This window comes from Pundamilia nyererei, unplaced genomic scaffold (genome assembly GCF_000239375.1).
Source record: "Pundamilia nyererei isolate P.nyererei 1_Seehausen unplaced genomic scaffold, PunNye1.0 scaffold00070, whole genome shotgun sequence".
Taxonomy (NCBI): Eukaryota; Metazoa; Chordata; class Actinopteri; order Cichliformes; family Cichlidae; genus Pundamilia; species Pundamilia nyererei.
The window spans coordinates 1,360,399-1,387,020 of record NW_005187471.1 but is presented as its reverse complement, the minus strand read 5'-3'; the positions used below and the strand labels follow the sequence as shown (position 1 = coordinate 1,387,020).

Sequence of the window (26,622 nt, the reverse complement as noted above, 5' to 3'; positions counted from 1 at the left end):
GGTTGCACACTTTTGATTTATATACCTAATTTGTCATTGGAATATTACAGGCCTCACCTGGCCAGTAACTATGCAACCATGGTATAACTATCAGACTATGCATGGTTATAATGGCTGTAATTTCTAAACAGTTAATGATGTACTTTTGTTAAAACCTTTGAATTTAGTCTGCACTTTAATCAGATCTTGACCATTTGATTTCAAATCTGCTGTGGTGATTTACCAAGGTTAAATGACAATAAATGTGGGTCCAAATACTTACCTACCTCAATAGACTTAAGTTTAGATGGAAAAAAAATAATCTTGTTTTTCATTTTGGGTTTGCAAAACAAGACCTGAATCCATTAACTTTCAGGTATCTGTTAATTCCATTGAGCTGATTTTGTGTTTCTATTGCAGAGCCCTGAGGGTTCGGGTACAGACATCTCTGAATATCGTTTGGAGTGGGCGAGGGAAGATGAACCCATGGAGCTCATCTACTGCGGATCTGCCACGCAGTGTGAACTGTCAGATTTGACACCTGCCACAAATTACTGCTGCAGGCTACAGGTAGTGCACACTCTACTAGGTATCCCTACAGTGGATTTAGATGAACATAGACAGGCATACAACATTCACTTATGTTGAAGCCATGCATAGTTAAACTGACAATGAGAAAAGAAGAACGTACTAGTTTATGGAACATAAGCACTTCCAGAAACAAAAGAAATAACTGGATTGTGAGCGCGACAAAAATTCAGCCTGGAAACATGAAACCAAGATGCTGCAACACAAACACTCAGACTCCAGGGAAAGATTGATGGTCATTGATTCAGTTTGTATTCTGACCCTCAATGTGGTGCATAAATAAGTGCCATCTTTCTCCTTCTCCTTCTGTTTGTCTAACTCTCTCCCTTACTCCCTTTCTGTCTTGTACCCTCTGAAGCTATGAATCCAATAACAACATGCTTTATGGCTCACATCTCTATAGGATTATTTATAATCGGTTAATAGTTAATAGGTTGACAATCCAAGGTCAACCTACCATCCTAATAATTGCTTTTCTACATGTATGTGATTTCTCTTTGTCTCTGTGCACTAGAAGTGTACGCCTGTGTGTTCATATCTGTACACCTTAAGAAGATTGCAGGAATGGATCACACCAGAGGCGCTGACTTGGTTGAAGTCTGTGTGACTCCATACGTTCTATACCTGAATGAACTTGTACTGGTTCATCTTCTGTAGCAGTGTTTCAAATCTGCACAACCTGACACGCACTTGTTTTATGAGAATGCTTTGAATGGGGGGGCGCCAACGTAAGGATAAGTTAAATCAGTTTCTATGTGTTTTTCTAGCCTCTGCAAAATGAATTTGACAGCTGAGGATAAATCCGAGAAACCACTGAAGTATAACTTTTCTTGCTGGACCCAGAGTTATCTAGATAGTTTAATGCTGAGATAAACCATCAAGGATTTATATATAAGTACACATTGTAGATTCCTTCTCCTTGGTATCTACTCGTGAATGGTGCTTGGCTGTTTTTGGAAAGTGGCTACAGTGCATTTTTACAAGCAAACAAACACTGCTCATCTGCTTGGATTTGCTAAGTACATTTAATCCATTAATGTTGCTTTTTACATGTAACTATTACAAGGCTCAAAAATGGATGGAAGGAAGCAATTTATCTACATTTTTTATTTTTAGTTCAAGCTTTCCGAATGGATAAGATGTATATAAAATGCCAATTTTGTCCTTCCTTCCTCCTCTCGAAGTCTGTAAGAGGCAATGAAGGTGACTATTACAACGAGCGATTGAAAGGCATTTAATAGTGGATACTTGAGCTGAATATTAATGTGTTTGACAGCACAAGTAAAGGATTAATGCTCTTTCAAACTAATTTGAATTCATGTCTTTCTGCTAGTTTTCTTGTCTATTCAGTTTTCTATATCAGTCCCTCCCATTTAACGTTGTCTTGCTCTTTGTCCTGTGCTTATTAATAAATCCCTTCATATTTATCTTCTTCCCTTCTTATTGTTAATCATCATCTGTCTGCCTTGGTTTTAGTCTTCACTTATCCCTTTCTTTTTATCCCTCTCCTCACCTCTGTTCTATCACCGGGATCCTCTATCTCAGCACTATCAATCACAGCAGTCCGTCCCCCCCCCCCTCTATTCAACCTCTCTCACCCCCTCTGTGTTTCTGTGTCTCCCACTCAGGCGGTCAATCAGGCAGGTGCTGGTCCATATAGTGAGCAGAGCAGTTTCCAGACCCCAGCTACAAATCCTGACCAGGTATCATCCCTTACCCCCCTGGATCTCCCGACCTCCTCAGAGACGGGGCACTCCCCGTCTACCTGCCTCCACCTGAAGTGGGAGGAGCCAAACTGTAACGGGGCCGAGATTACCTCCTACGTCATCACCCTGGACGACCAAACCATCACTGTGGATTCACGGACAACTCACCTTGTCACAGGCCTGCAGCCAGACAGTGAATACAGGTAATGATAGCTAAACCAAAGCATTTATGCTTGTGTGTGGTGCATTACATGTTAATTACCGTGCGGTTGTGTCCCATTTTTTCATATGCGGTGCCAGCCCATAGAAAGAAATAAAATGCTGGTGCAAACATATTTGGCGCTCTAATTTTTCCACTTCTTTGTACCTTCCCTCACATCAGTTCCAATAGTTTCATTGATATCCTTCTACGAATTTGCTAATATTTATAATTCGTTATAGTGATCCTATAATTATCTATTATACTGGGGGGATGATTGCTATTTTATCACTGATGAATTCAAAAATCACAGCAGAAAAGTAGTGAGAATAGAGGACAGTTAGATTTGTCGGGAGGTCAACATCAAGTTATGTTGGAGATTACAGCATTGGGTTCAGAGGGGTTTACAGTTATGTCTTAGGCTATGATGTAAATTTCCCACTGAAGCATAAATTGGGTGTAAGAAGCGGGTTCATTAGCTCATTTTACACAATCTGTCTCCTTTGGCCATTTGGAGAATGCAGGTTTTACAGCTTCTGCATTGGCTTCTTTTCATACAGACAAGCAGGCTACATCTATTTTTTTATACACATTCTGTATTTAAATAGGGGTAAAATGTTTGATGATTGCATGAGCTTGGATCTCAAACATGTTGTACTCAAGTAGCAGTAAACAGCCCCTTAATCATCTTTATGCCCAGCGTTGTTGTGATCCCGCTTGTCTGTGATTGCTTGTAAGTGTGTTTGTGAGCATGCATATGATTGTGCAGCAAGTTCTTTGAATTCTAATTAAAAAAGACAAACATGGAGAGGTTATCCAAGGTAAGGTGACATGTGCAGAGGCAGGGTGATCTCGCACCATTGTTTGCATTCTGAGGTTGTTTTTGACCCGGTGTCACTGTGCTCTGTTGCATAATGGCTGCCAGTGAGACAGAACATGTGTGAGCCCGTGCGTGTGTTTGTGTGCATTTGAGAGAATCTGTGGGAGTTTTTGTGTGTCCAAATAGCTATAATTCTGGTTGTTATTTACGATAGGAATTGTACTTCAGATATTCTTTGACTGTGTGGCCTTGTAAAGGACCACAGTAAACATTTGTGTGTTTTTGTGACTGTTTGTGTGTGTGCGCACCCACATTTGTACATTTTTTTTTGCAGCTTGGAGGTTAAACACACTATTGTTATTTATTAGTATTTAGACTTCAGTTTTTGTTCTAAACCGATGTTAAGGAAAAATATGTTTGTTTTTTAAAACAAAGAAATTCGTTTTTAGTTTTTTCCCGCCAACAATACAATACGCTAAATTATAAAACATTAAATATAGTTACATTAAATATTTGTAAATGAAATATCTATATAGATTTAAGATGACTTGCATTTTCTGTCAATGGAGTTTAAACTATTTCCTTCAAAATACAAGATTTCAATATCTTTCCTGCATCTTTGCCCCAAATAAATAATTAAAGTAAAAAAGAAAACCCCAAAGAAAACCCTTAAGTGTATACTTGTGGTCTAGTCATCAATGACAGAATACACATTAAGTAAAGCTGCAGTGCAAAGAAGGTGCATTCTGTATAATCAGTTCAATTATCAGAGTTCAATTTGTCCTCTAAAATTAGATGTGTATTTTCACTTTAGTGATTTTCTTGCAGTCATTGAGGTGAGATTTAAATAATTTACCAGTCAGAGGTTCTTGCACTGGTGAAATTATAGTCTCAAGATTATTCAATTACTTGTCCCCTAGTTTTTTTCTCTTGACAGTGTAAAAAAAATAAATCATAAATTAAAAATAAATAAATAAACTGCATCTCTTCTGAGCCTAAGATGAAAGTTTGTTAAGGTACAACACGGAGAGGTTGCCTGTCCATCACAGGGCTAACAAATAAACATTCACGTTCACTCTCATCATATCTAAATGTAGCCCCACCTATCATCAAAAGCTAAGCCTTATCTTTACGTTGTTCACAATCTCTTATTATCTTTTATCCATATCCTTAATTATCCACTGGATAGATACATGTTGCCCTTTACCTCATAGACACAAACACAAAAATGTTTACCTAAGCTGCATGAATTATAATGAAAGGTTGCAGTTACAAAGAATCAGTGGTTAAATGTCAGAAGAAGGATACCAACTAGCTGAGGACCTCTGATATTGATGCTAATAAGCTGATCAGACACTGACAGAAAAACCGCGAAGAACAGAGGGGGGGCTTCCTGGAAGAAAGGCGGCAGGGGAGTTTGAAAAACAGAAATCCATTTCTCCCAATTCTCTTTAATTAGCAGCTGTGTGTGTCTTTGTGTCCAGTTGAGTCCATATATTTTTGGCATACGAGTTCAAATGCATGTGCTTAAAATGATGTTTCTCTGTCATTTATAATCTTTAGAATTATGTTTTAGGGAATACATTGTAGTATTTAAGTTCTCTCTTTAGCACAAATAGTCTAAAACACCCTGTAGCAGTGATAGCAGTTACCTAACTTGGTACACATTTAGGGAAAATGTGGACCAGGAAGTCTGACAAATTTAAGGCTTATCATGCAGAGTACGTAGGAGAATGGTAACAGGCAAAAGGATCCACAAACATCCAAGGTCAAAGCTAATATACCACATTAGTGTCCAGCATTGGACAGATAGGTCTGCAAATACATGGAGAGCATTCAAGGTTGCATGGTACAGCACTTTCACGGTCACGTACTTTGGCTTGTGATCTTAAATCAGTGCACACATGCTCAAGTAAAATTTAAATGCTGGCTTGTTTGGCTCTGATCTCTAGAGACATTTCCACAAAAATCCAATCAATATAAGATGATAAATAATAAAATAATAATAAACATTTTTACAGTGCAATATTCAACAAATAAATTCTATCTCTTTCTCGCTCTCTCCCATGATTTTTAGTGTGCAGATCCAGGCAGTGAATGCCATTGGCTCCAGTCCCAACAGTTTACCACTGATCGTGAGGACACGCCCTCTCCCGCCACCGCCGCCCCCACTCGAATGCTCAGCGGCTGGCCCTCAAAGCCTGAAGCTCAAGTGGGGCGAAAACACCAGCCACACACGTGCTCTGCTTGCTGATGACATGGTCTACACACTACAGATGGAGGACAAGAACCACAGGTGGAGTATACATGGACCAGTTTATACTGCTCCATCATCATTGTTTACTTGAGGGAATGGGCTGAGTCCAGCTTATTTAAACAACACATTAAAATCTTGGACTCGAAGCTTATATTTACCCATTTATAAACAAAAAGTGGAACACCCAATTAACCTACTAATCCTGTCTCTATGACAGCAATAGACAGAACGATAGTCTGCGTTTATCTATGGAACCTCATGTGTAACAAGGGATTGAAACTATGATGTTGCCCTCAGAGGACTTCTCACCCTATAACTAGTCAATTGATCAAATTAGAACCCAGGTTAAAAATATGCACATCATTGAGAAGAACACACAAATACTAGGAGGACAAAACCAGAGCAGCTGAGGGGAGCCGAGGGAGTGTGTGCATTTAACATTAAAGGTACTTGTGGGGATCTGTGCCTTTTCCTCCGTGTGCAGTAACTAGATGTACCTGGGAGTAGTCATGTTGAGTGGAGCTGGACACAGCAGGGATGCAGCCCCCAACAATCAAGCCTTCATTGAATTGACTGGTCAGACAGCAGCGATAAAAAGAGAAATGGAAAGATAGTGTTAGCAGACTGAGGAGGAGAGGATGGAAAATAATCATGGACAGGGAGTCAAATACACATCTGGGGGCAAAAAAAGTTCAGGAGGAGGGAATTTTTGCAAGTAGCTAGAGCTAAGAGTATCTGTAATGCATCGCACCAGCCCGTCTGCCCAACTGTCAGTTTGTTTAGCTCCCTCCTTTATCCTTCTGGTTGGCCCTTATCAGTGTTTGAATTAAGGGTTGGCTGTATCAAGCTGGCACCTTGACACCCTTGGAATGGGTACCATAACTGACAGATGGGTCCCTAACTGGCAGGCTGTGGCCTGTTAGCTTCTGTGACACACATACACATAAACAAACATAGAGGTATGCGATCGCTCTCTGCCATACCAAATGCAAACAGCTTTCACAGTTTTGTTTACCCTTTTCTAACTGCCACAGTAATGTTTGTGCATATTTATGTACATTTTTCTTTCTTTGTAATCACGCTTGGATGCAGTTAGGTATATTATGCATGTGTCTGTATGCACCCGATGAAGTTATAGGAGTTGGAGTATTAAACATAGTTGGCAACTAAACTCAAGGTTAATTTGTCTTTTTTTTCCCCAAGTGTTTATGCTGTAGACTTAGGGATGAGGAGTGGCTCATTTAAATGAAAGAATGTGTATGTGTTAGTCCCTGTAGGGAAAATACTCTTCTGCATTTAACCCATTCATCCAGTGAGGCAGTGGGCAGCCACCAGTGCAGCTCTCGGGGAGCAGTGTGTGGGGAGGGTACCTTGCGATCACTGGCATCTATATTTTAAATGTGTTTTTAAAAAAAAGGTGGTATAAGTGGTTAGTGGTGCATCACAGTTTCTTGTACACTGTGTATTTGTGTGCAAAGGCATATAAAATTAAGAATGGACGTAGAAGATTTACAGGGCACTCCTCCTACGCTGCTCTGCTTTCCCCTTTTCTTTCTCATCACGCTCTGTTAAAATGAATTAGAAGGGTTTTTATTTTTTAGTATGAGTTAGCCATGGCAACCAGAAGCTTCACTGCTGACATAATAAGCGAGAGTGGAAGGGCACATTGAAAGCAGGGAACTAATGAAATCTTGAAGTATTTAGCTTTGTAAACAAACATATTGAATAGCCAGCAATAATCTGTGCAAATATCATTTCTGATATTACACTTATGTTTTTGACCTTGACTCCTCCCCTCCTCTGTCTCTTGCTGTCCTCTGATTTAATTCATGTTTATTAATCGGGGTTTATTGTTAGACAGGTGACTGCGAATGTGGAGATTCTGACAATGAATGTGTGCTTCCTTTCAGGAATTATTTCCCCTGCATTGGCATTTTTTACCCTTCCTTTATTTTTCAGTAAACCCAAGCATTCCTCTATTTTATGATGATAAAGAAAGTGTTTTTCTCCGGTTCCCATTATTGTTGCCATTATTTATTTCTCATCCTTGTACCTTCCCATCCTCCTTTCCCTTGCTTGCTCAGACTAATTTTTCTTTTTCTTATCTCCCTGTTTGCAGACTTGTTGCTCATGCGCTGTCCTCCCTGAGTCAGGGCTTTTTATTTTCACTTGTTTCCTGTGCTCCATTCATTTCTCCCTCTTCTCATCCATGTTACCCACTGACATGCCTTGTGTCAAATCTGAGAGTTGCAAGAATGTCATGACAACACGGGGCAGTGTAGTTCAAGGGCTTTATTCTTCTTACACGATGACGTCTGCAGTAGAACAATAACAGCTTGTTTCATTACATTCTGACCTCTCTCATCCTGCCCTCTGCTCTGCCATGTTGTAGTTAATTGGTCAGCTTTTGGTCAGCACCAGGGCAATTCATCTCATTAACTATGTCCTAGTGATTTTTTTGTGCAAGGGTATTTATTGTTTGTTTGTGCTGTGCTAAATGTTAATTATTTTGATATCTTACCATTTATGTCTGGTCGACTGCGAAGAGGTCATAGCTCCTGATGATGGAAAAGTTAATGCATTAGTTGTTTGGTTTTTTTTTTAAGCCATGCAGTTGATCGCTGCACGTGTTAACTGTATGGCCCACCAGTAAGGCCAAGGTTTAATAACATCATATATCAGCCAGAGAAACACATCACTTCTGTAGTGCAGCTACATAAAGAGCTCATCTGGAGTTATAGCTTTCTACTAAACCGTGACCTCTCTCCTCTCCTCTTTGTCTCGCGCTCTCTTTTCTCTCTTCAACATTATCATCATCTCCTTTAATTCTCAATCACCTATCCTTCTGCTTTAACTTCTCTCTCCCTCTCATCCTCCTGCGACTTTACTCTTCTATTACTGCCTCTTCTCTTGTTCATTAACCATTTACCTTTGTCTTTCTTTTCTCATTCCTCTGCTTCATGGCTTCCTTTGCCACCTAGACATTTACCTTATTTTGCTGCAAAGCGGATTGCTGAGATAAATAACCCCTCTTCGGCTCACATTCACTTATCTCCCAGACTTTTCCTGCTTTTATCTCTCCCACTCCATGAATCTGTCCATCGAGCCAGCCAGGAATGCTTTTGGTGCTCATTTTCATCAGATTTGTGACTATAGCCTGCCACTGTTTGTCCTGCGTGTTCATCAATCATCTCTATCTTTTTTTTTAAGGTGCTTTCTTTTCTTCTGCTGCTCCTCTTGCTTTTCAAGGTCCCCACATTTTATTTCTGAAGTTAATCTTACCTCAGGTTAACATATAATTGTGTTAAAATATTCACATTCACCGCTGAGCTGCTCATCATTTTTCTTGTGACGCCTGCTGTGCTGAGTTAAACTATATCAAGTCACAAACATGGTCTATCAGTCCTTATAACTAAGTTAGTGATTAGTGGGTATCTAAGTGTTTGTGCCTTACTTTTTACTGTTCTTGTTTGACCGTGCTCTGCAATAAGATGGCAACATGATCAGGCTGTAACCTGCCTCAGCCGTATTGACAGCTGGGATCGGCTCCAGCCCCCAACGACCTTGAATTAGATGGATAGATGGATGGATGTTTAACCATGTTTTTCTCTATTATCATAACTCTTCCCTTCTTATACCCATTCATAACACCATCACCTTCACTTCCCTTCACCATTTCTCCTTTATCTCTGATGGAGTGATCCTTCATGCCTAGGCCTGTCAGTGCTCCCTCTGTCACATTGAACCGTCCTTTCTTTTTAAAAAGTTTTTTTAGATTTACATCTTATTGTTTATTTCTCCTTCTTCATTATGTTCCCTGTTTAGGTTTGTGACAATCTACCGTGGTCCCAGCCACACCTACAAGGTTCAGCGATTGACCGAGTCCAGCAGCTACAGCTTCAGAATACAGGCCATCAGTGATGCTGGGGAGGGTCCTTTTTCTGACACGCATACGTTCTGCACCACCAAGTCTATACCCCCTGCCCTGAAAGGTAAACCGAAGCGGAGAAAATGTCTTTGTGCACAAACACATTTCACACAAAGAAGTCCTGTCTTCATCACTAGCTATACACCAGCTGCCTTTTCAGATCGTACAGTTGTGAATTATCAGATATATTAAAACGCACAGTCCTCTATTTAGGTAAATCTAACTTTAAATATCTTCAGGGGTCAGATCATTTGAAGATGTCCTACCAGTCCACCAGTGTCAGCTCAATTTCACATATGATGGCAGAGCAACGCAAACACACCAGTGCACGAGTATCCATGCATACAGTAATGTTTGCCACTTCTACGTGGATTAAATCAAGCTTTACGCATGCAACAAATGCATCTGTTTTTGGCTGTTAGTGATGATGTTTACTGTCGCCTGCCTGATTATTGCCTCCAGCATCTGATTGTTACTGTAAGAGAGGGGGTGGCTTATTACAGCTCCAATAATTGCAGTAAGGGGTAACCTCTCTGGATATATCTACAAAGTATGATGGTAGCTGTGCCGCATATCATTGATATATCCATAAACCCACTCGAGGGACCGAATAGCTTCTGTAAAGCTCATAGCAGTGTACGCCATCTAAAAGGGTCAGGCATTCATTTGAAACTATAAAGAGCAGGTGATGTTGAGATGAATCAACATATAGATACTTGGTTATCAAAGCAGTTAGTAAAATGTGTTTTGTATTTAATGCAGCAGTTTATTGCAGTCAAAATGACATCGTTGTTGTTAACATTGTAATTTACAGTGTAAAATGACATTAATCCCCAAGGATTTGATTGCAGTGCATAACAAATGTTACAACTGAAAAACAAAATGAATTTCATGACTCACTTTGTTGTAGCTGATGTTCACTATTTATATTCATATATATGTTTCTCGTTTTTCTGTTTTTGATTGATAGATTTCAGTTGTTTCTTCTGCTTTGTTTTAGTTCATCCTAAATGAACATTGGCCCTAAGATAAGCCTTACATTTATATGATGTATTTTTTCTATTATACATTATAATATCCCCAAAGTCGTTGCAGTTCCATATTGAAAAATGTTGTTCTTCAATCATAAGTGTTTTGCTGCACTGTTTCACGGAAGAATGAACCTTCTTTGGTATGCTCTTTATATACCCAGTTTTATACCACTTTTTCTATATGCTGAATCAAGTTTCAGCTCTGGATAAGTTATCTTCTTAATGTTTTCAGTTAAATATAGGCTTTAAGTGTTTGGCAAATCACTGAACTGTGAGTTTATCTACACTTTACTGTTTACAACCTCTGTCAGTGCGCCCCAGGGCAGCTGTGGCTACAATGTAGCTTGCCATCGCCAGTGTGTGAATGTGTGTGTGAATGGGTGAATGACTGAATGTAGTGTGAAGCGCTTTGGGGTCCTTAGGGACTAGAAAAGCACTTTACAAATGCAGGCCAGGCCATTTACAACATTTTAAATGTTGTAAAATGATAATCACCATTTCTTGACTTCACAAGAGATGGTGTTCTAATTATACTCTTCATCTGTTTGCAAGCGTCTTTTAACGATATGCAGTCATGTATATGAGATAATGATTTGTTATTATTAATTCCAACAGCTCCCAGAGTGCACCAGCTGGAGGGGAACATGTGTGAGATAACATGGGAAACTATTCCACCAATGAGGGGGGACCCTGTGAGCTATGTGCTCCAGGTGCTGGTGGGACGTGAGTCAGAATACAAACAGGTTTGTAACACACACATGTAAACGGGTCTTACATGAGAGCTGTCCAGTTCATCTAAACACTAGGAAGCTGCTGGAATTAATTAATTCAATTTTCTTTTGACATTTGATAGAAGAGTAAAATACCCATGTGTGAACACTTCCCTCATATACATCCCCCCTGCTGAGAGGTATTAAATACTTTTAATGAAAATTACAAAACAGAAGTATCTCAGGAAGAGTCTGCTGCACCTGGAAATATAGGATTTGATTGCTCACAGCTGCAGCGGTGGGCAGGCAGGTAGACAAAAAGTTATTTGTCTTCAGGGCCATTTCAACTTCTGTTATTGAATTACAGAATGGTTGGTGGGAAGAACTGCAGACTCTCATAAGTAGATAAAACCTGTGCACTCAGAGTTATATTTACCTCTCGTCAGTTTGAGAGTCTAACAGCTAAAGTTCAGTGCACCTTTATCAAACCATTTCTTCTACTGCAGCACTAAAAATAAAATGGTGTTTTTTGTCTACACACATTCTCCTTTGACACAAACACCACTTACCTTTCTGCAAGTTCAATTCCAAAGAAACTCTACCCTGTAAAATGCAAAGAAAAACACAAGGCGGTCATTTAAATGTCTTAAACATGTTTTTTAATCACAATAGCACATAGGAGACATGAAATTTTAAACTGAGACATTTTACTATTTCATCAAAAAATATTAGTTCATTTTGAAGATGACGGCAGCAACAGGTCTCAAAAGAGTTGGGTGGAGATAACAAAAGACCGAAAAAACTAAGTGGTGCTAAAAAGAAACAGCTGGAGGAACATTTTGCAACTAGTTAGGTTTATTGGCAAAATGTCAGTAACATGACATCTTAGAGGGGCAGAGTTTCTCAGAAGCAAAGCTAGAAGGAGAATTCACCAGTCTGCGAATACACCCCCTCCCCCCCAAAAAAAACAAAACAAAAAAAAAACACATCATCAAATCGTGGAACAGTTTCATAATAATGTTCTTCAATATAAAATGGTGAAAACTTTTAGTATCCAATCATCTACAGTACGTAATATCTTGAAATGATTCTGAGAATCTGGAGAATCTCGGTGTGATCCTCGCCTGTGATCTTTCGGCTCTCAAGCAGCACTGCAGTAACATCAATTACACTGTAAGGACTCAGGAACTCTTCCAGAAATCATTGTGAACACAGTTCCAATGCAGATTAAAACTCTATCGTGCAAAGAAAAAGCAAAATGTAAAAATGTTGTTAACATGAAAGTAGAAAACTGTTCTGTGGGAGGACAAATTTGAAATTCTTTTCAGGAAACTTGAATGATACTATGATACGTCCTCCACACTACAGAAGAGAGGGACCATTTGGCTTGTTATCAGCGCTTAGTTCAAAATCCTGTATGCCTGAGGGTATGGGAGCCCAATAATGCCTAGGGAAACTGGCACTTTGCTCATCTGGAAAGACAACATTAATGCTGAAAGGTGTATATATAGGTTTTAGAGCAACATATGCTCCCATCCAGGAGACATCTTTTTAAGGGTGGTCATTAAAAAGATGTCTCCTGGACAGCTTCTTGTAGAAGAGTCCGGGTGCTGAACTGGCCTGCCTCTTCACCAGACCTTTCACCAGCTGAAAACGTCTGGCACATCATGAGAAACAAAATACACCAAAGAAGACCTTAATGAGGACTGTTGCACACCTAGAAACCTATCAAATAAGAATGATAGGAAGAACATATCTCTCTCCTAAAAATTGAGCAACTTTTTAGTTGGATGAAAATCTGCATCTTTCTTATCCAAGTCAGCTGTAAAACTTTTTTCACCTCTTTCCTGCCTTCAAAGGTTTTCAAGGGAGAGGAGGGTGTGTTTCAAATCTCCGGTCTCCAGAGCAACACAGACTACCGTTTCCGTGTGGGTGCCTGCCGCCGTTGCCAGGATACGTGCCAGGAGCTGTGTGGACCACTGAGCCCTTCCTCTTTGTTCACGCTGCGTCGCCAGGAGGCAGCATCATCAGGAGAGCAGTGTGCCGTGGAAGCAGGCAAAGGAGCGGGCCTGATCTCGAGCGACGAGCGCTTTGCGGCGCTGATTGTGTGTGTGTTTGCAGGCTTCTCCATCCTCATGGCCTGCTTGCTACAGTACTTCTTCATGAAGTGAGGGAATTTTTAATTATAGGATAGAAAGAGAAAGCAAAATCGCAGAAAAAAAAACTTTAAAAAACATCTATGAAAGAACCGAATGAAATCAAAACAAACACTTGAGATGTACATTCAACGCTATCTATGATTTTTTTTGGGTTATTTTTTGATTCAGGCTTTTCCCACCTTGTTCCTGTTGTCTTTTGCCTTCACTCACTTTGGACTTTTTCCCTCTCCGTCTCTGTTGTCTTCATACCATTGTCCGTCTCATTTGTTAAGGATTTCTGTCGAGGGAAGCCTTGTCTGAGCTGTACCTCGTTTGGGAAAGAAAGCTGATAATCAAGCCTTAAAATAGCTGTGAGCAAAACAGTTGCTCTCCAGACTGACTTGCATGTTTTTATTTTGTATCTTTTTAAAACATATTCACTTAGAGAACATATATTTCTTGATGGTCATTGCCTTACTTTTTTGGTTTATTTTTCAGTGTTTAATTTGCATTTTTTTTGCTGTAGTCTTTATTCATTCAGCCATATTCCAGTGTAGGCCTTCAAAGCTTTAGTTGTTCTTACTTACCCAGTTTGTTACAACTCTACAGGCTGTCAGACATTTCACGCAATCTGCACCCGTTCTCACATGCAGACTGACAAATACCCAGTGCACAGACAAAGGTGCAGACTTACATGCATAACCTTGCACACATATCCAATTACACTCATGCAATGACAATGAGAAAGACATTTCATCCTAAGAAGTAAATCACATATCTGCTTAGCTTTTTACATTCACTCATTCACTCTTTCCGCTACCAAAGTGATGCAATCCATGTATGGTTTAAGATGCTGCTATCCTTTGATTTTATTATATCTACAAAAGAATGGAAAACCAGTAATCTAATATATGAACTCTATATATAGATATGTATATTATAGCAAATACTATGATGCTATAAATTGATGTAATATAAGTGATGGCAATGTAAGGTCTGAAGTACAGTGTAAAAGGGGGAATAGTGGACTCTAGGTGCTCATAGACGGCAGCTCTGAGGTCAGCTCAGCAGCTTGCACATTTAGTTGAAGGAGCCCTTAAACACTTGTCTTGGTTCAGAATATGAGCCCTTGAAGGTATTGGTTTGTGAGGCTTAAACTGGCTTTGGGGAGCCGGGCTGTGGTTGTGATCGGCTGCAGCAGACAAGGAAAGGGCTGGGCTGAGCATATTTTGGGCCATTGGTCAGTTCTTCTTTAATCTACCATCTCAAATACCATTGCTCCAGCCTATTTATCTGTAGCTTTACTAGCGATATGTACGTAGCTCCACTGACCCAGAGGTGCTAACAGTCTGCCAGCTAACCTACCTTCTCAGAGCTGTATGGGTGTTAACTAGGAAAGCCATTAGGAGTTAGCTTGTGCTTTAGCCCCCACTAAGAATTAGCCAGCCAGAGCAATGCTAAAGCTGTTTCTCCTTCCGGCTAGCCTGTCAATTGATGCATTTAAAGTCTATTCTCCTCTTTTCTCATTTCCCACCCATGATTATCTGTAATTACCCTTTTTGCTCTGGCCACTTTTCTCTTGCTTTCGATCCATCCCATCTGTCTGCCCATGCGCTACTCTCACTTTCCCTCTCTTCTCTCTCGCTCTCTCTATTAAAAGGTGCTTTATTGATATGTAATCAGAGCAGTAGCAAGTCTGTGGTCTCTCCTCAGACGGACATGTTCTCTGAGGACTTGAACTAATGTTCACTAACCAAACAAGCCTTTGACAGGACACAACTCATCAGAACAGGGCATTCTAACACACATAACAGCCCCTCACCTCCCACCCAAGTCCCCAAAACCCTTTTTAACCCCAACCCGAAGCAACAAAGCCAAGGTACAACCCAATACATGCCCCGATAATCCAAAGAAGTCACCCTGACCTGCGTAATTAATGTGTGACATGTTTGTCGGATGGGGTGCAGGGAGTAAAAGGGATTGGATGGGAGACGGAGGTAATGATTAGCTCTGATTGGCAGCCTGTAATGTACCTCAGGGATAAGGCCTCACAGAGGGGAGATCTAATCTTGTCATCCCTATTGCTGTCATCATGATAATTTATCATTTTAGCTTCTTTTCTTCTTTTTTTCTCTCTTCCTTCCCTTTGTTCTCTCATTTTTGATGCTGTATCTTGTGCTCTGTCTGTGCTGTGCCTTGCTCCTGTTTGTGTCAGTAAGTAAAGTGGTTTACTAGCTTAAAAAACCTTTGCCAAAGTTGGTGGGAAAGTAAAGGTAGAGTTCTTTTCTAGGTTTTATTTATACTATATATTTGCATACAGTACTTTACATGCCAATTACAGTGCAATCTTCATTTATTTATTGTTAAAAGATTAAGAGACAAGTGTAGTTATATACTAATTTTTTCTTGTAGCATGTTTTTTTTTCTTTTGTTTTAATGGATGTATGTTAGATTGTATGATTAAGGCCAGCATTCCTTATCTCAGTAACCCTTTAAGTATTTTTCTTACAGCTGTTGGGAACCTGTAGCTCATCAGTCCATGAATTGCAGTTATCATTGCCGTTTCAAACATTTAACCAAATTGCCTATGTATTTTTATTTTATTTTATTTTATTTTTTACATTTCCTGTTTTGGCTGTGCACAGGCGAGCAGTTCTTGAAACGCTTAGAGAAACATGTAGCAAGCCAGGTCTTATGGTCAATTCAAGTCATCTGTTTTGGGATAAACGTTGCTGCCTTTGGCTTTTGTTCTGATTAGTGTTATAATGAAGCTTCTGATATCTATTTTTACTGTTTTAATGCCAAAGTGCAAACTTTTTATGTCCACTAGTTGTTGTGTTTTGAATCGTCTAAAGGGTTCTGAGATGTTCTTCTGCAGTGACACAGCATTACGACTATTATCATTATTCTTTCTAAAGGAAAAAAAAACATTAACTTGATCTGTGATATTTCTTCTTTTCATATTATCTTTTATTGTTTTGTTTTGTAAAGCAAAATGTGCCATTATGAAATGTGTAGCCCCTTTCGGTGGAGTTTTTTTTCCCGTTTTTTAATTTTTACACAACCTGATTTCACACTGAAAGGTAAAGAAAGCAAAAACAATCATACGATGGTTTCCGGCAGATGATGAAAATAATAATATTGATAAATCCTTTTTCAGGCTTGTGCTGGTATAACAGTAGTGAGCTTTTTTGTGTCCGTACATTGCTAAGAGATGATATACTGAGATATCTATAGAGCTATAGAAGAAGAGGGTAAATTCATTATGACTAACAGAGTTGAAGCACTTTTTTATGCCAAGCATTAGGCTTGATGAGGTAAATATGAGCGATAGGAAACGCGATCCTTTGCTCTATTCCAAACTCTACTGCCAACACTGTCTGTTACTTTTATTGGCATTATTCTGTTATTGGCATCACTGTGACATTGGCATTACTGGGGCGCTCTCTGCAGAATGCACAGTACAGCCACAAAGAAAGGAAAGTTTATAGGGAGTATGGTGCCTTTGTCTGATGTGTTCATCTTGTGTCTGCCTGTTGCATTGTAATTGACAGGTGACTTGTGAGGTGTCCTTTCCTTAAACTCCTGATTTTATGTTGCCCAACACTACCCCCTTTTAAGCCTTAATTCCCCAGTGGGAGAGCAGAGGTTTGCTTGGTGTATGGTCATTGTCAGGCCAGTTATGCTAGTGTTAAATAGTCCAAGGTTAGCACAGTGTTAACAAAAAGGCACTGTGTTTGTGGGCAGGGTACTCCCTTGATGTGCATTGTTGGGGGTTTTTTTTGCGTTTTTTCCCCTCAAATACAGGTGATTTTATAGAACCCCAGCCTCCCTACTCACCACCCTGCAGGTCCTGTACATTTGGCGGGTATGTCAAGAGTGAGAGACAATGTTTTGCCCAGCAACCCCACGTCTGTGCCTTCTGATCATTTTTTTTTTTGGAATGTTTTGTACATGTAGAGATTTTGACTGAGAGATTGGCGATTTGACAAACATACAGAGACTCACAGGTATTTAACTATTTTTTAAGTAAGACAAAAACAGAAACATATTTTTACCTCACAATTAAAAAATAAACATTCCAACGTTGTCATGGTCTACGAATTGAGGAAAAAAAGAAATTCATGCATTTCTTCTTGTATTGTAAATGTTAGACAATTTCATATGCATTATATAAAAGAAACTGCCATATCAATTTTAATGTATAGATTTTTGCAAATACTACCCTATGTATGTAAGACGTAACTGTATCGGTAGCGTATATATAATATATTTATGCCCAATAAATGTTTTAATTTTTTTCTGTCTTTAATTGCACTGTTTATTGAATGTCAACATTACGCTTCAACACAATGATGCTCTGCAGTTTGTTGGTTTGTTCTTGTTTTGGATAGGACTTCCCAAACCAGCTGAATACATCAATATATGGTGGAGAAACAAGTATAAACACACTTCTGACATTCTCTGTGGCAGTATTGATTTGTATCTTTCAGATTTAATAAGAGGGTCATTATTGTCATTTCATCTGCATCATCTTTGTGTACTGTTGTAAACATAGAAGACTGATAATCAATATTTATAATATTAGGGTTTAAATTAGAATTACTCAGCTGGAGAGCTCATCTTACGAGCACTGTAATTCATTTGAAATTTCACCGCAAATCATTAATATAATAGTTTTTGCCTTTAATTTGTCACTTAGGGTTCAAGGATTTGAGGTGAGTGTAAATGTGTGTCTGTGAAGGTTTGTCATGTTGAGATTTACTCTCTGGTGGCCTTAATACTGTTTAACCAGAAAGCTGTGACAAGACTAAATCACAGACTTTATGCCCTGCTGGCCCTGAAAGCAGCCGGACAGAAACTGCAGCACTGCAAGGTCAATATTCCTCAATCACAGGCAATCCAAGGGCATCAGAGGGACATTAGTCTTTTTGTCTTAACAAAAAGACCATAGATTACATTTATGAAAGAAAATCAAACATTTATTTTCCTAGTCAAACTACAAATCCTTTTTTTTAAGTGCACTGCAGTAGCTTTTGTTGAACAATACCGTTCTATAGGTTAATATGGTATAAGTCTAGTGACTGGAAGTGGTAGGATTTCACTGTCGGGTGTTCCAGTTTTCACATTTTTGATGCAGGAACCTTTTTCCAAAGATTCCCGAGAAACAAAACAAAAAGTGTCACTTTGTGGCTTTCAAATGTTTGGGTCAAAATTGATAGCTTAATAATTAACAGTCCAGACTGCTAATACACTGATAGGGTTATGTACGTATTCCTCATGGGGAAAATCAACATTTCATATTCATTTCATGTTCAAAAGTCTATACTGAACTATTTAGACTTAAATTTTTAAGCAATTGTTTTTGTATTAACAAAAAACTGCAGGCTGGGGTTCTTTTGTACAGACTGATGTTTATAATGATGCCTTTAATGTTTTCACTTGACTATCGAATTAAATGTAAAATTTAGCAGAGACACAGGGTGCTTGTCCCAACCAGGATGAAGGAGATTGACAATAACTTTAGGTGCCACTAGTGTGGACACAGATGCCTAATCTTATTTGAACGAAAGCTTCTTGGAGGATTCTTTTTGTCGTCATCATCAGGAGACTGATGAAAAAATATAGCTGCGTTTGTCCTGGTCTGAACCATCTGCACTATCCCATTTGCAGATGACTTCATTTTTGGTCCACCCCTGTGAGTGTACTTGTAAACAGTCAGTGTGTTGGTATACCAGCAAACATTAGCTTGTCTGAACTGGTATCAAAATAATAAAAAAAAGGTGCTGCATTTTTAAAAATACTTATTTAATTCCACTCTCATCCTAATTGTGTAATGTTCATTTATCCACACTCACAACCTTCATTTAAACAAGCTCTTATGATTTCTGACTCACTGTTTGAGCCTCTTCTCTTTCACCTTGTGTTTTATTGTCCATTTCCACTGAGGTATTTCATGTGGACTTTTGTGTTTCAGATCTCTTCTTCTCTCCACCTTTCATCCACCCAGTTCTCCTGTGAGTTACCAACTCAACTTTGAGCTTTAATTCCCTGTGAATCCTTCATTACCTTTCATAGTCATTCTAATTTTCAATCTGCTGAACATTTTTGCACTCAAAGGCTTTTGCTGACTCCCCTGTAAGTGTTTTGATCAAGTACCTGAGGGGAATTTAGTGATGAATGAGTGCTCTTTTGAGGTCTGCTTCATATTGGCAGCACCTGCTGTCTTATAAGCTATCTAATGTGATAGAATGGAGCCTGGTGGCACCAAGAAAATCCTGTCAGCTGAGATGGGAGAGGCACATTGCAGTGTCCCTTCGGCCAGTGTTAAACCCCTTTGAGGCCAACATTATATAGTGGGGTACTGCTGGGCCACATGGAGAAATGACTGCATACCCTATTGTTATCTTTTGTTATTTTTTAATGTGACTGAGAAGGTGTTTACTGGTGTTTGTTGGTTTAATAACCCTGATTGCAGTTTGCATCTCATATCTGCTGAGGGCAACTTTCTGACTGTCGAGTCGGTTACACAAAGAATATGAATACTGTGTACAAAAGAGGAGGAAACTTTTTGTTTCTTTTACAAGACATTATCATAGACATACACATTAACTAAGTGAAGATAGTCACATAGATTAATAAAAAAAAAAAGCAATAAATTTTGACTGTTAATAAGTATGGATTGATAAAAGCATGTCATGTTATCAGTATATGGTCATAAACATTCATTTAACAGATACATTCTTCAAAGTCATGAGGCCATGTTTTAAATCAAGGAAGCTGCTGTGGTGATTTGGACTGCGTAAACCACCTGAGTGTACTGCATTACAAAGCATCTATATACAAATTATAGCAAAGATCTTTTCGACAAGGCTCTTTACAAATCACTTTACAAAATGTACCACTTTTACATTTCCACCTGTTGTGTTATCTTACACAAGCTCAAAGGAAAATCTATTTTAAAACTTTCTTATACATTGTTGTAGCACTTCATCAGACTGGAGAACATTTAAAATCACTTTACATGCCATGATCTGCTGTTTAATCACCCATGAAGACTTTTCATCTTCCAGGCTTTAGTAAATTGTTAAATGAGAAAAAGAAGACACATATTATACAGAACTCACTTCTCTCGTTTGTCAGTGGAAAACCATGTCTGCTAAAGATAGCTGTGAAGCCTTGGGCTAGCTTACAGTGGAAGCTACTTGTATAGAAGCAGGACTAGTGAAAATGAATGTTTTTGTTGCCATAAATATGGCTGCAAAAAGCATGATTGCTATTGGTAAATTAGACAAATTTATAATAACGTTTTGTGTTTACAGCCACAGCAAAAGATAGCATTGTATGCTTAATCAGTGCAACATATGTAACTATAGCTGGTGACTGAAAACATGTGGATAACACTGCTGGAAAATGGTGCACAGTTCACATGGCCCAGAAAGTGACTGCTAACATGTTTATTTATAAATTAACAGGCAGCTTTCTTTGTGTATGCACCAGACCTAAACTTGCAGAGTCATAAGACCTGTAAAAACCTTTTGCGATGCTACCTTATAGGACCCCCCCCCCCCACACACACACACACACCCCCTAATACACATTTCTGATGGTCCTACAGATTAAACAGTGCTGATCATTTAACAGTGAAATACATTCAACAAGATCAGAGACTGATACATATTTTGGAAATATAAATTGTCTCACAATCACAAAAGAAAAAGCAAAGGCTGTGCACCACAAAGATTCACAAGAATACTGCAGGGACTGTTGACTCACCCCATTGATCCCAAACACAGCATTGATTTGAATATAAAAGTGCCCACTGGGAATTTTGACAACTTATAACAGTAACCCACGACATCTTCATGTAACGTGACTAAAAGCATACCCAAAAGCATGACACTGGGCCTGCATAGCACATGCAAAAATCTCTTCCACACACATGCACATACACACTGCACCTCTGCCTCTGTCTTAATGAGTACAGAGCTGTGCCGCAAATTCTACAGTGCTTTCTTTGTCATCCAGAATATAAATGCAGTATAAGGCATTTGTAGATGTGCGTGACATTTATACGTGAGCACACAGGCGTGCGTGTCTGTTTTTGATTGATATCCTGTAAGCATTTCAGGCAGTGACTTTTGCACTTCACCAGTTTTGCTTTTCAATTGTTTTCTATGAATAGTGTGTGGCACTTGCTGAAATAACCGAACAAGACAAGTAACTGAGCAAATTGTATCTAAAAGAAAGCGTTTTATGCATATGGAGCGTTTATGGCTCGTGCTTTTTTAATCATCCTTTTTGATTCCAGTCAAATAAAGGCAAGTGCTCACCACAATTTTGCATCGCCCTGACAGAAATTATGGCCTTTACGTGAGTAATGTAGATCCACGACTAATAGCTTTATTCATTACGCCAGCCATTTAGGCCATGCATTCAAAAGCTGATTGTAGACTCTGTCCAGCCGTTTGAGCCATCTCCCTTCACAGTGCTCGCTGTGCGACCCCGTGGCGGCAGGCTGTCGGTCAGGCCGAAGAGGCGCGCCGCTGCACCCCGGTATTTCCACGACATGGTGTTATAGAGGATGGGATTGATGGCAGCACTCAAGTAAAAGAGAACCACTGACACCAAGCTACAGTACTCGGATAACAACGACAGCAACGGGGAAGGAGCATCCAGAGAGCGGAACTGCAAGTAGCGACCCACATGGAAAGGCAACCAACACAGGACAAAGGCCAGCACAACAACCACTTTTGGAAGAAAAAACATAAAAAGGAGCAGGGGTTAGTCAAAGGAGATGCTGATTAACATTTTCTACCTAAACATATATATCTTTATTTGGACATTTGAACTGATATCACTTTAATATGAACACAGTTTAAAGCCCTAAGGTGTCTTTCATGTGTCGACAACTCAAACTTGAATCATGTAAGAACTTTAGACTTTTTGCATAATTTGCGCGTTCTGGAAACTTACCCAGCATCTTTATGGTCTGCCTGTTGCTCTTATCCCTGTGAGACACGCGGTTGCTCATGTTCGTCTCCCGGTGCCTTTGCCACAGCCGACGGCCTATCAGGCCGTAGAGCACTGTCAGACAGAACACGGGCATGAAGAAGAAAACGGAGCTCAGCCACACCATGGCCCCCATCAGACCGGATTGCACAGCATAGTGCGTCATCTTACACTCTCGGGTGTCCTCAGCCTCCAGGAATAAGTTAGACTCATTCATCCACGAACTGAAGTTTAGTGGCCCCATGGTGTCCTGCTCTACTCCCACCATGACAAACACAGGGCCTGCGCTTAAAAGGGACACTGTCCATAACAGACAAATCAAGGCTCTTACGCGCCTTTTGGTTACCAGAGCCTTGGCGCGCAATGGGAAACAGATCGCCAGGTAGCGCTCTACTGACAGGGCGGTGATGCTGAGGATGGTGGAGTAAGTGCTTGATTCTGACACAAACTGAAAGAGTTTGCAGAGCGCGTCTCCAAAGCGCCAGGGCCTGTATCTCCACATGCGGTAGAGGTCAAGTGGCATGCAAAGGAAAATGAGTAGATCGGATACCGCCATGCTGCACAGGTACAGATTGGTGGTCGTGCGCATGTCCCGGTACTTGCTGACCACCAAAATGGTCATAACATTCCCGGCCACCCCTATCAGAAACAGCAGTGTGCAGGCGACGGTGATGGCCGTTAGGAGAGGAATTGAATAATAATTGAGAGGGGGCGGGGAAGGGTCAGCTTTGCTTATGGTATTGTTGGTCTCCTCCCAGGTGCAGTTATGGTGGAGGCACTCCAGTTGACTGGGCCAGGAGGGCATTGTTGCCTCTGGGTTATTCTCCCGGCCGCACCTGACCCTGACTGCTGATGTCACCCTGGATCTGGGACTCCTCATGCCCCTCGATGCCGCACTCACCTGCGTTATTCATTGTTTGATTTCCGGAGTTAAGAAAAACGTGTAACGGAGGAGATCAGGCGTGAACACAAGTAATATCCTTAGTGGTGCAAGCAATCCTGTGTAGCCTAACACTTCTTTACTTTGAAGATCAAACACGACATAGACGGTGTTGAACAGACTATAACAGAAATATGAGGCCATCTCAGATCGATCCGAATTATCCACCCCATCTTCATAACGCACACTAAAGTGTTCCAAAAGTACCTGAAGAGTAGGAGTGATGGTTACAAAATGCATTACATCCGGATATTCGCAAGCTATAAATCGCCAGCCGAAATTTTTGGGGATGCATACTCCAATAAAAACGGATATGACAGAAAATAAAAACAGATCTAGTATTTAAAAATCTAACATTTAATCGCATCTTATCTTCTCCATCTTTAAAAAAAATATTTGTGAAACCCACCAGAAGCCTGAGGTCCTTCATGCGCTAAGAAGCCCCAAAGAGTCCCCATCAGCGGCAGCAAGTCCCCGCGTTTGCACAAAATAAAAAGCAAAATATTGGATCGGTTGACGAGTTGCATCTGGCAGCATGTGATGGTGAGTCAGACTCAGGGTCATAATGATGCGGCAGCAGCAAAAAAACATCTGTCCTGCAAATGACAGTGGCGCTCAAACTCAGCCAAACACAAACGGGAAAATAACAACTAGCGTGAAAACAATCACTGTCTGACAGAAGGGAGACAGTTTAATAAAACTCACAAACACCACGAAAGAACGATGCATTGTCAATGGAATAAAAAAATCTAAGAGTCCAAATGGTTAAAGAAGAAATATCAGTCAAGACCGATGAAAAAAATCCACCTTAACACCAGACTTCTGTTCTGCTCCTGTAGTTATGGTGCATATCCAGTGTGTGGATCATGATTCCCGGTGCGCAAAACATCTTACCCAAGTGAAGTGGTTGTGTTGTGGGGGTCTGCTCTGAGTGTGATGCTGCAACACCACCTACCGGTACTGTTGCAGTGATTGGTAGCGGTTTCAGCATTTTAAGCAATTATGCCTTTTGTGTTTACCACCAGCCAATGAGAAAGAGTATTCCTCATTAGCATTTGGAGAATAAGTCGACTCTCTCTCTGTTTTATGATGTGATGGACCAAGAAGACAAGGAAAGTCAGGCAAGGGTTAAAGTCCATAAAAACAAACTTGGTTAAATTATACAAAAAATAAAATAAAATAAATAAAAATACAATAAATATTGAGCCCATAAAAGAGGTCAAAGTAACAGAACTCTACTCAAAAGCTGGCAACAAACACTAACCTACCTAAATGAGACAAAAGGGAAACTTAAAAAGTGGCTGATCAGCCCACAAAGACACAAAAAGGGTTAGAACGCGCCAAAACCTAACTGAAACTAACATAATAAATTCCATTTCCCACCCATAATCCAGAGTTGTCGTGTGATCCAATTTTCAAGTCTTCACATAGGCTTTCTCCGCCCGTTTTCCACCTCTTAGCTCATCAACCAAGGGCTTGGAAGCAGCTGCTGCTGAGGTCTCAAAGGCTACGTTCACACTGCAGGCGAAAGCGCATCAAATCCGATTTTTTGGACCCTATGCGACCCATATCCGATCATGGTATGACAGTGTGAACGGCACAAATTCGATATTTTCAAATCCGATCTGGGTCACTTTCGTATGTGGTCCTGATTCCGATACATATCCGATGTTTTAGAAAGCGACTGCTGTTTGAACGGTCATGTCGCATTAAATCCGTCTTTTACGTCACTGACACAAGACAGACGCCAATTATCAGTTCTGGAGAAGACATCGCAAACGCTTCCTGGCCAATAAGTGTAGATGTTAGTGAAACTGTTGGGAAGACAACGTTGGGGAAACGTGAACATTTTATTTTCACGTATATTTTATGTACTGTATAATCTGTAGATTAGTTTCATTCTAAAGTCCGAAGTCTTTATATTAAGGCCCATCAGTCAAACAATATGGTTTGCTCTGGGTGTACAGAGCGTGTTGTGTGTGACGTCTTCTTTTGCGCATGCGGGCCGTTTTGAGCGTTCACACTAGAGCGCGTTTGCTGTCGCATTTTATTTGTAGTGTGAACAAGCAGACACAAAAATCGGATTTGATCAAAAAATCGGAATTGAGCATTAACACCTGCAGTGTGAACGTAGCCAAATTGTCATGCGCCCTAGAAATATGGATTATAATGAATGACCCCTTTGCACAAAGCAGAAAAAGACACTTTCTTTTCTGGTTGCCCATTACCTATTTAACTTTCACAATATATTATATGTTGCCCTAAGAACTGGCACGATAACTGGCCATTCTGCCTTATATTAAAATACAATAAACAAAACAAAAACGCAGGTAACACTAACAGAATAATTGATAACGATCTTGTGCATTTTCAGATTGCCATTAAAAATTTACCCCCTGATATGTTCAGTGCTGTATAAACATTCTCTAGTTTGGACAACAATGTACATTATACCATTTCCCACAACGAAATAACATCTATTTCTTCACTGAAATGTTCAGAATCTAAGAATACATGAATTTGAATAAACATGTGTTACTTTACAACAATCTCACCTACAAACCTACTTTGCAAAAAACAATTTAAAGCTTATACTTAATTGCTACTTCTTAAATGGTTAAGAAAATAGATGGATAGATAAATAATATTTCTCAGTTTACTATATTCAGTTAAATATAGGAAACAAGTAATTTGCAAACCATTGCATTCTGTCTTTATTTACAGAAGTAATTTAGAATTTTGGGTAGATGATCAATATACACTATGAATGGACTTCAAGTTGCCAAATCACATTTGTATAAGTTGCCTATTGGAACCAAAATGACCTCCAAACTTGTGGGGCTTGTCACAAAAAGCCCAACAACATAACTTAGCCTTCACCATAATTTCTGGGCACGTTCTGGCATCTCTGCTCTACTAACTAACAATGGAGAGTGTAAGTCAGCAGTATAAGAAATGCAGTGAGTGAATGTATGTGTGCAAACGCCCAAAAAGGTGGATGGAAGGCAGACCAATCACCACAATGCAGCTTTTCCGGCCCCAGCCCCACTGAACTGGTTGGTCTAAACTAATTACATAATTACTCTACTAGGGTAGGTTAGGATTGCCTCGATAAGAGTGAGAGGCTTATCACCATTTTTAATGACATATAATTAAGATATATCAGATTATTTTCCTTTTGTCTTAAGCAAAAACAAAAATAAAATAGCAAAAATCACACCTTTGACTGGCAGCATAGTTCTGTTTTTCCTGCACGGATGAGATTCTCATGTTTCAATTGGTGTTATCTCTCTGCCCTTTGCTCAGTGCTTACC

The 26,622-nt window shown here is 39.8% G+C and overlaps 2 protein-coding genes across 3 annotated transcripts in view; one reads left to right on the top strand and one right to left on the bottom strand.

The window, feature by feature from the left end:
- Positions 1 to 17,652, top strand: part of fndc3ba (fibronectin type III domain containing 3Ba) — an 85,384-nt gene extending 67,732 nt beyond the window's left edge. For both annotated transcript variants that reach the window (XM_005736611.1, XM_005736612.1), the window contains exons 22-27: positions 400 to 549; positions 2,196 to 2,476; positions 5,370 to 5,588; positions 9,375 to 9,541; positions 11,124 to 11,251; positions 13,078 to 17,652. In XM_005736611.1, the coding sequence (XP_005736668.1) occupies positions 400 to 549; positions 2,196 to 2,476; positions 5,370 to 5,588; positions 9,375 to 9,541; positions 11,124 to 11,251; positions 13,078 to 13,389 (1,257 nt within the window). In that variant the 3' untranslated portion in view covers positions 13,390 to 17,652. The remainder of the gene's footprint in view (positions 1 to 399; positions 550 to 2,195; positions 2,477 to 5,369; positions 5,589 to 9,374; positions 9,542 to 11,123; positions 11,252 to 13,077) is intronic.
- A 4,140-nt stretch (positions 17,653 to 21,792) lies between these two features.
- ghsra (growth hormone secretagogue receptor a) lies at positions 21,793 to 23,350 on the bottom strand. The gene is made up of 2 exons (XM_005736610.1): positions 22,333 to 23,350; positions 21,793 to 22,106 (listed from the first exon to the last, which is right to left on the bottom strand). Exons 1-2 carry the CDS (start codon positions 23,246 to 23,248, stop codon positions 21,793 to 21,795), a joined length of 1,230 nt encoding a protein of 409 aa, XP_005736667.1. The 5' UTR covers positions 23,249 to 23,350.
- Positions 23,351 to 26,622: the final 3,272 nt, after the last annotated feature.